The sequence below is a fragment of the Drosophila subobscura genome, chromosome A (assembly GCF_008121235.1).
Source record: "Drosophila subobscura isolate 14011-0131.10 chromosome A, UCBerk_Dsub_1.0, whole genome shotgun sequence".
Lineage (NCBI taxonomy): Eukaryota > Metazoa > Arthropoda > Insecta > Diptera > Drosophilidae > Drosophila > Drosophila subobscura.
The window spans coordinates 372004-382567 of NC_048530.1; the positions used below are offsets into that span (position 1 = coordinate 372004).

Below are 10564 nucleotides of genomic sequence, written 5' to 3' on the forward strand. Positions count from 1 at the left end.
CATACATATGTATGTATGTAAGTAACTCAAAGCAAGCTTGGCATGTTTCAAAATGTCGGACATTTTATCACACCGCCCCTGACTCCCAAGCAATCATACACCCTCTATGGTAACACTGGTTGGGCTCTAGGTAGAGGCACAGCTTTCATCTTAGCAATTTATTTTTTGCCGTCCAAGATAAGGACAGTGTACATATAACGGCTTCGTCAGGATGAGAACCATCTTTATTAATATCTAAGCAGAGGAGTCGTCCCTTCTACCATCCGCAGCACTCCCTGACAGAGGTACATATGTATGTATGTACATATGTATGTAGAACCGGGCCCTCGGAGCAAATAGCAAGCAAACTTGTTTTAAATTTCAATTTAGAAGATTTTTTTTACTTAGAGAACGTCGGCATCGTATCGAGCCAGGGCCATAGACGAAGCCAGAGGCAAAAACATACATACATACATACATATGTATCCATCACACACACATAGATACATATGTGCATTTGCATGTACATATGTACATATGCATGCATGCTATGTACAGTGTACACGAACCGCAGGCTTACCCAAGAAGTTTTGAAAGTGGAACGGGAAGGCAAGACCGAAAATTGGGATGGAGGGACCGAAACTTGAAAATAAATGTACTTATGTGTGTACATATGTACATATGTATGTATGTATTTCCATTACATGTTTCCATTCGCAGGTTTGGTTTCAAAATCGACGCGCCAAGTATCGCAAGCAGGAAAAACAGCTTCAGAAGGCATTGGCACCATCTGTAATCCCATCTTGCAACGGAATGATGCGAAATATTCAGGGCTATAGTGTTTCGCGCGGGTATCAGCCATATCCCCATCACAATACCATGAATCGGTATCCTCAGGTAGGCTAGATAGGGAAATAAATCAAATAAAGACGAACTATATCTGTATACAGAACCATAAACATATGTACTGTACATATACATAATATGTATGTACATATGTATGTATGTACATATATAAAACCATATTTAAAGCCATATATATTTCAGGATCTTTTCCAAATGGGCGCCTCTTCGTATCCGGGAATGGCGCAACCGTTCTCAATGGCGCATAGCACAAATATGGGTTCTGTTGGCGTGCGTCAGGACTCGATGGGTAAGCTGGTTTCGCAGTATCGCAGTGAACAGAAGTTCACTTATTGTACTTATGTATGTACATACATATGTACATATTTATTTACATATGTATATATGTATGTATGTACATATGTACATATATGATGTGTCTATTCAAAACAATCGACTGCTCTTGCGCTTAAAAGAGCATGATTTCACTTTCCAATCAGTGAAATAATTAAAAGTTAACTAAAATAAACAACAAGTAGTAGAACAAAAAAGAAGCAAAGAAATGGGAAAAAAAAATATACATATGTATGTATGTACATGCACATGTATGTACATATGTAGGTATGTACATACAGTTGCCTAAAAGTTTTGTTGCCCTGACCAATTCTTCAAATCCAATTTTTAGGTTTAAGGCTGGTATCCAGCACCACAAAAACAAAAAATGTCTGCCAAAGTTCATATAAAAAAACAGCCAAAAACTTTTGGTTCGACTTTTTGTTTCTTGATTATCCAGCAACGTTGACAAAATCCACAGATTCTTATCGATATATCGATACGAAGTGCGTGTGTGTACTGAGAGAACAGCTGGTAGACAGGCAAGAAATAATGATTGACAATTATTTTTGGTGTGTAGGAGGTGGAGTTGGAAATATATGTACATGCATATGTAGTATGTACATACATATGTACACACAGTTGTTTAAAAGTTTTGTTGCCCTGACCAATTTTTCAAATCCAATTTTGAGGTTTAAGGCTTGGTATCCAGCATCACAAAAAATTCTAGCCAAAAATTTGCCATATATGTATGTATGTATGTATGTGTACTGCAGTGGCAGTTTGAAATTAAAATTGAACTGAGAATGCATTAGGCATTTGCCAATTTTGCATATGGTTTGCCAAACGTCCATTATTGCCAAAAGAGCAATAAATTAATTCATTAATTTCAGTAAAATGATTTAATTTTCAATAAAGTCATAGAATTATTTTTTCGATCTATTTCGACTCTCTTCTACGTTTTTGCGCACAGTTGTTTCTTTCATTTTTCACTCTTAGCCCCCGGAATAATTGTCAACCAAATCTTTTGGGCCTGTGCACCAGCTGTTCTCTCATTCCACACACGCACTTTGTATCCATATATCGATAAGAATCTGTAGATTTTGTCAATGTTGCTGGATACTCAAGAGAAAAGTCGAGCCAAAAATTGTTGGCTCGGTTTTTATACCCGGTACTCGAAGAGTAAATAGGGTATATTGTATTTGTGCACAAAGTGAATGTATGTAACGCACAGAAGGAAACGTCTCCGACCCCATAAAGTATATATATTCTTGATCAGAATCAATAGCCGAGTCGATTGAGCCATGTCTGTCTGTCCGTCCGTCTGTCCGTCCGTCTTGTTGAGCGCCTGGATCTCAGAGACCATAAAAGCTAGAGCCACCAAATTTTGCATCCATACTTCTGTGTGCTCACACTGTTACAAGTGTATTTCAAAAATGAGCCACGCCCCCTTCCGCCTCCGCAAAAGGCGAAAACCTCCCAAATCTACAATAACAGAAAACTAAAAACGCCATTCCGTAGGGAATGACCATATCTATCAGATCACCAAATTGGGATCCGATTGGATCATTATTATAGCCACAATGAAGAAATTTGACTTTTCAGTGGCCAAACCCACCCCGTCCCGCAGCTTATAGCAAAACACTGGCCGTCTGCCGCTGGCTCTGCCGCTGGCTCTGCCTCTGCCGTGAGTCTGCAGTGTGTGGGTCTAGGGAAGGGGGGCGAGCTAAAGGAGCGTGTTGGTGTGAGAAGTGTTGTAGAAGAAGATGACAGATGAAGAAAAAAATTTAAAATTTGACAAATAACCGCTAATGTACAGATGTAGTACTGAGTGCCGGGTATAAAAGTTGTGACGCGTAAGAAGCGTCTCACACGTCCCTTCTCGTTTTATATGAAGTTTGGCAGAAATATGTTGTTCCCTCATTCCACACTCTGTTTCGTGCAATGTGCGGCTCTAGACGAGGGGGGCGAGCGAAGAGAGAGTGTTGGCATGAGAAGTGATGTAGATATGTAGATGACATATATACATATGTAGTAAAAATGTACAATTTAGAAAAATCCACTAAAGTACAAAGAGTACGGTGTATAAAAGTTGTGAAGAAGCGAATCACACGTCCTTCCTCGATTTTACATAACTTATGTAAGTATCTTACATATACATAGTTGTAAAGAACTTTGTCATTCTGAAAATAGTTTTGCATAAACGCTTTCCTGCTTTTTCCTCTGGCTTTGAAATTAGAAATGGATAATTTTTTAGGGATACAACATTTTGACGTCTGCGTTGATAAACGGATTATGAAAGATACCATAAACGACGCTTAATTGATGCAACTATGCACGAAAAATATAAAGACCAACGAAAAACCACTAAACGCTACCTGTGATAAAAGCTTATAAACAATACACACTACATACTACACTACTACATTTCAATTACTCGTAGAAAAGTTCTGCCATAGAACAAAAAAAGTCGGTAAGACTTTTCAAAGCTCCAAATCAATCAAAAATGTTCGTCTGGTTGAGCACTGTAAAGGTTAACATAAATAGTTTAAAGTTTAAAATTAAGACTAATCCTATCATTAGATGAGCAATTTGTTTTGAATTCCTGATAATACTGCTCGACATATGGGAGGAGAACATTGAGGGTTTTGATGGTGCGATGAAGAGCACCCAAAAGCTCTATAAAAAAATGAAAAATAGAGCAACAAATCCCTTTGTTCCATTCCCGTCTTCTTCCATAGTTCTTTTGTTTTACAAAATGTGGTTTCATTCATCGTCATCAAGCACAAATCAGCTAATTTCATGATAGAATAGCCAGCGTCGGAGGTACTTATAATCGACTATTCTGCAATATTTTCTTTATACTTCATCGACAGTCAAGACGGAATTTGAAGTCTTTTTAGAGTTCGACTATTGGTTTTCGTTATCGTAAAGCACACGTAAATCAGGCTGAAAAAAAATCAAGAACAAATTTACGATTCCACGTAAATTGCATCCTTTCCTCGTTTTGAATCACCACTTATCAGTGGATCTCATGTTTAATGTGTTATGTAAATTAATTACCGCTGTGGATGCGAAGGTTTGGATTTTACAATTTGATTTTTGTTTATGAGCGAAGTCGCTTCCGTAAACGTAATTTTTATCGGATTATTTAAATCGAAGAAGAGCATATTGCCGTGGCGAAGAGCTTACCAGAATATAAGCATCTGAAATGAATTTCCTTGTCTCACCCGCCCGCCGTCTCGACCCTTCCTGTATTGTCTTTGGCAGTCACCACTAATTTGAAAATTATGAACGATTTTCAACTCTCTTTGCCCTTTTTTCAGGCATGTCCCCGGAAGATGAGTGGTACAACAAGAGTCTATCTGCCCTACGGATGAACTCGTCGCATCATCCGAACCTATCGGCACCAATGCTTCAATATCAGACATAATCGAAAACTTTTGACGACTTCTTTTAAAAGATCGTCAAATGGTGTCCCGCAACACACGCATGTAACCGTGAATATTTCTGTATATATACATGCATATATCTGTGTATATATGTACATATATAGTCAAATACGAGATTATGACAGTCGGTAGATTCCCGGCTCGTCCAGGCTTTGGAAAACAGATCCGCAAAGAAACCCGAGTCGAGCAGATCGCAGTTGGGTCAAATCGCTCGGTTGTACTTCTAGCTCTATGCTAGACGTACTTGTAAGACTTGTTGATAAAATCCTGTTTTTGTGCACCAAACGTCTTAGAAGGCGAATAAGCCGATTTAGACTCGAAGGTAAACAAATATAAATGGAATATACCTATTTCAATAAGGAACTCGTCATAGGATTTAATTGAATTGTGTATTGAGATTTTAGCGTGAAAAATAAAAATAAAAGTGAATCAGAAATAAAAAAATATATATTTATTTTAAGCAATACATATTACCGATATCATTAAGCATGTTAAACTCTTCACAAACAGACAATTCTGGTCTGATCAAATTTGCTACTGAGTCAAGGGGCAGTGCTCACACTGAAACTTGAACCACCATTCTTTCAACGATTTTTAATTGCCTGCCCACTATACACTAAATATTGAATACTTGCTCATGTAGCATACGATCATAGTATCCTCCACAGTAACCTACTCTACTATCATACGACTCGTGCTCTCTGCTGACCAAGGTAAGCGAAAGATAAGGCTCAAGAAATCCAAACCAAGATATTATATAAAACTATGAAACTTTCGAAATATATTAAGATGTGTCGACTTAGTTAATCTAACGGTTTTTTTTTAGCTAAAAAATGATCTAAAACGTTAAAATAAATTGTAAGACTAAACTAAGCCTAAAACAGGAAACCAATTAAAATACATATATTATATATTGTATGTATGTACGTATGTATGTATATTTAAATAAGAAACCCCAAAAGCCAAAAACAATTAACAAAATTATTTTTAATAAATTATGCCAGACACACCATCAATGGAAATAATAAAAGTAATACAATACAAAAATCAATCGTGTTATCATTATTTTCTATACATGTGCATATCAAACTCGTTCTATCTATAAAGCCTGTTTTCACTTACATATGTATGTATATTGCTTTTTTTGTCTTCAGACTTCAATCGTTAAAAATCAGCTACCGCATGAACATGACGTGCTTGTAGCGCTTGTAAAAATTCCCAAGCGAGTGAAATCGACGTTGTGCTTCTCAAATACAAGAGCTCGTAAAACGACTATGTTGGGAGTGAAAACTCTTCGAGCTCAACGATGAGTTCAAGTAAATGATACTTTTCAGTATAAGGTAAATTGTTTACGCTTTAGATTGGCTCCGAACGTCCCACAGACATTGAAATAAAGTGGTGGGCACCTTAAGTTTTAAGCAGGCTTTCACGAAGAAATCCTATATTATGAAGCCATGCTGCCTGAATTAAACGACTTTAGTTATCGACAGAATTGGAACCGAGACGAGACGCGCAGCCTGCAGCCGAATTTTATAAAGAGAAGGAAGCCTGAACTTCCAATTCAGATTTAAGTACATTCGACAGTATACATATGTATGTATGTATGTAAGTACACCTGCGGCGTTTAAAATAGCACCATGAAAATAATTTTTTTCTTTGAGATATTTTGTTAAAACAGTGGTTCTTATGAAAGTTTTTATAACTATTATATCAACTTTGAGGCTTAATTCAACTTATCCGAAAGGAATGGTATGCTTTGATGGCTTAAGTTGGAAATATTTGGAAGGAAGAGGAAATTATTCCGGTATTTGGGCGGCAACACAAATAGCACCAATTTTATAAAAGCTCAAAGAACTTCAAATTTATAAGAAAATTTCCCAATTTTTCATTACTATAGTTTCCTTTAATTGTATTCAAAGGTTAATAATTTGTTTTAAAACTTTTGGCAAACAAAAAAAGGACTCAGAGTCCTGTAAATAAAATGTAACCTTCTGTTCGCGTCTTTCCTGGGGGATTCATCTCCACAAATCTGGCAGGACCTCAACATTTTAAGCTTTTTTTTTGATTTCGTATTAGAAACAGATTCCTTAACTGTTCTCCAAAGATTTTCCCAATGGTTCATATCTGGTGACTGAGCAAGACAAAACATTGCATAAAAGTCAGTGTTTTCCAATCCCTTAGAGCTCTCTCTCTGGTCTGTTTTGGGTCATTTCCCTGATGAAAAGACACAAATCAACGGCATTTTCTATTGCATATAAGGCAGCATTACTGTTTTATTATATAATAACAAAGCCGCGTTGATTCATCATCGATTCCAGCACGGGTACTAAACCACCTCCATAATACTAAAGGCATGCGCATACCATGATTCTTGTTTCAGCATGATTATTAGATATAAATATGTGTCAAAGGGTTGTGTTTTTCATTTGGTAGTCGTTTTTAATAAGATCTAAAGTTTCTGCATAAAAAAAAAAAAAATGTGGCTTCCTCCGGATCACAGGATCTACATATATCCATATATATTTGGGACAACTCCAGTGTTTTTTCGACCTTGTATTTACTTTGCTTGTATTTACCCATTGTGCCTTTGCTAAACTGGATTTTTCCTCAGACTTCGAAAACTTAATTTATATTCTTCGGAAATGTTTTAAGATTAATTTTAAGCTCTGTGGCCGGCTTTAAAGGACCCCTCTTGCACTGAGAAACCAGCATTTTCAACGGAAATGTGGATATTGCGCCAATTCTTTCACGAGTTTCTTGTTGGATACATGTTTTAAAGCAATACGAGTCATTTTAGATGAGGAACCTACTATTTTCCTTTGGCTTTTTTCTACCCTAAAGTGCTTTCGACGACCCAAAACAACTAATATTTTGTAGCTGTCTGTTTTCAAACGACTTAAGCTACCGAATATTATATCAATCAAAAACATAATATATCAAAAGCTCGTAAAAGTAAAAGTTTTCATGAAATAAAAATGTTGGTGCTCTTTTTGTTGCCGTTCAATTTCGCTTCTTTTTTTTTTTTCGAAAAATTGCCTAAATTATTGGGAGCCGCCAAAGTTGTAAGAAATCATCATTCACACAGTGTACGCTGAATACTCTAATGGAAAATATTTGCAACGCAAGTCAATTGTCGTTATATGTATACATATTTAGATGTTTATAACCGTTAATCCCTTTCATCCTAAATGTATTTAAGAAATACATATATGAGCATAGAGAGGATACACAAAATCCATTTATTTTTATTTGGGGCAAGCTGCTTCATAAAGTCGTAAGTTTGAAGGAAGGGTATGTGATCTCAGAAGCAAGACAAAAATGCAAAAACGTCTCAAGCGCTAAAAATAAAAAAGCATATGAAGTCGAGAATGGATATACGCATTGCCATCATGTATGTATGTATGTACATACATACATATGTGTCACCGCACACATGAAATTGCGAAACAGACTTGAAGAGGAAACAAAACTTTGTTTTTGCGAGAGTCGCTTTGCGTTCAATGCTCAAGATGTTGTGTTGTTGTTTGCTTAGTGATAGAACCCATTTTGTTAAACAATAAAAACTGTTGTACCACGCGGTGCTATTATTTTCGCCGCAACTGTACATATGTACATATCTATGTACATAAATTTTTACATATGTTGGGGTATTTCTCCCCAGTATCATACAGTAGTCATGCCCACATTAGATCTCAGCTGAATTTTCCTGAGAATTTTTTTACAACATCGGCAGCATTTTTTTTAAATGGCTTTTTAAACCTTTTCAGTGAAACGATTTAATTTTTAATAAAGTCATAGGAGAATTATTTTTTCGATCTATTTCGACTCTCATCTACGTTTTTGCGCACAGTTGTTTCTTCCATTTTTATACCCGGTACTCGAAGAGTAAATAGGGTATATTGTATTTGTGCACAAAGTGAATGTATGTAACGCACAGAAGGAAACGTCTCCGACCCCATAAAGTATATATATTCTTGATCAGCATCAATAGCCGAGTCGATTGAGCCATGTCTGTCTGTCCGTCCGTCTGTCCGTCCGTCTTGTTGAGCGCCTGGATCTCAGAGACCATAAAAGCTAGAGCCACCAAATTTTGCATCCATACTTCTGTGTGCTCACACTGTTACAAGTGTATTTCAAAAATGAGCCACGCCCCCTTCCGCCTCCGCAAAAGGGCGAAAACCTCCCAAATCTACAATTTTGAAGATAGCAGAAAACCAAAAACGCCATTCCGTAGGGAATGACCATATCTATCAGGTCACCAAATTGGGATCCGATTGGATCATTATTATAGCCACGATGAAAAAATTAATTTTCAGTGGCCAAACCCACCCCGTCCTGCAGCTTATAGCAAAACACTGGCCGTCTTGCCGCTGGCTCTGCCTCTGCCGCTGGCTCTGCCTCTGCCGCTGGCTCTGACTCTGCCTCTGCCGTGAGTCTGCAGTGTGTGGGTCTAGGGAAGGGGGGCGAGCTAAAGGAGCGTGTTGGTGTGAGAAGTGTTGTAGATGTAGATGACAGATGAAGAAAAAATTTAAAATTTGACAAATAACCGCTAATGTACAGATGTAGTACTGAGTGCCGGGTATAAAAGTTGTGACGCGTAAGAAGCGTCTCACACGTCCCTTCTCGTTCACTCTTAACCACCGGAATAATTGTCAACCAAATCTTTTGGGCCTGTGCACCAGCTGTTCTCTCATTCCACACACGCACTTTGTATCGATATATCGATAAGAATCTGTAGATTTTGTCAATGTTGCTGGATACTCAAGAGAAAAGTCGAGCCAAAAATTGTTGGCTCGGTTTTTATACCCGGTACTCGAAGAGTAAATAGGGAATATTGTATTTGTGCACATAACGGTTGTATGTAACGCACAGAAGGAAACGTTTCCGACCCCATAAAGTATATATTTTCTTGATTAGCATCAATAGCCGAGTCTCTGTCTGTCTGTCCGTTTGTCTGTCTGTCCGTCCTGATGAGCGCCTAGTACTCAGAGACTATAAGAGCTAGAGCCACCAAATTTTGCATCAAGACTTCTGTATGCTCACACTGTTCCAAGTGTATTTCAAAAATGAGCCTGGCCCCCTTCCGCCTCCTTGAAGATAGCAGAAAACTAAAAACGCCATTCCGTAGGGAATGACCATATCTATCAGATCACCAAATTGGGATACGATTGGATCATTATTATAGCCACAATGAAGAAATTACTTTTCAGTGGCCAAACCCACCCCGTCCCGCAGCTTATAGCAAAACACTGGCCGTCTGCCGCTGGCTCTGCCTCTGCCGCTGGCTCTGCCTCTGCCGTGAGTCTGCAGTGTGTGGGTCTAGGGAAGGGGGGCGAGCTAAAGGAGCGTGTTGGTGTGAGAAGTGTTGTAGAAGAAGATGACAGATGAAGAAAAAAATTTAAAATTTGACAAATAACCGCTAATGTACAGATGTAGTACTGAGTGCCGGGTATAAAAGTTGTGACGCGTAAGAAGCGTCTCACACGTCCCTTCTCGTTTTATATGAAGTTTGGCAGAAATATGTTGTTCCCTCATTCCACGCTCTGTTTCGTGCAATGTGCGGCTCTAGACGAGGGGGGCGAGCGAAGAGAGAGTGTTGGCATGAGAAGTGATGTAGATATGTAGATGACATATATACATATGTAGTAAAAATGTACAATTTAGAAAAATCCACTAAGGTACAAAGAGTACGGAGTATAAAAGTTGTGACGCTTAAGAAGCGAATCACACGTCCTTCTTCGATTTTACATGGCTTATGTAAGTATCTTACATATAGTTGTAAAGAACTTTGTCATTCTGAAAATAGTTTTGCATAAACGCTTTCCTGCTTTTTCCTCTGGCTTTGAAATTAGAAATGGATAATTTTTTAGGGATACAACATTTTGACGTCTGCGTTGATAAACGGATTATGAAAGATACCATAAACGACGCTTAATTAATGCAACTATGCACGAAAA

General features: G+C 37.8%; 1 protein-coding gene across 1 annotated transcript in view; it reads left to right on the plus strand.

Moving 5' to 3' along the window:
• The window catches only part of LOC117902127 (homeobox protein orthopedia), a 28362-nt gene extending 23560 nt beyond the window's left edge, over positions 1-4802 (plus strand). Inside the window, exons 4-6 of the mRNA XM_034813259.1 lie at positions 700-876; positions 1027-1132; positions 4482-4802. Coding sequence (XP_034669150.1) covers positions 700-876; positions 1027-1132; positions 4482-4588 — 390 coding nt within the window. The 3' untranslated portion in view covers positions 4589-4802. The remainder of the gene's footprint in view (positions 1-699; positions 877-1026; positions 1133-4481) is intronic.
• The last annotated feature ends 5762 nt before the right edge of the window (positions 4803-10564 follow it).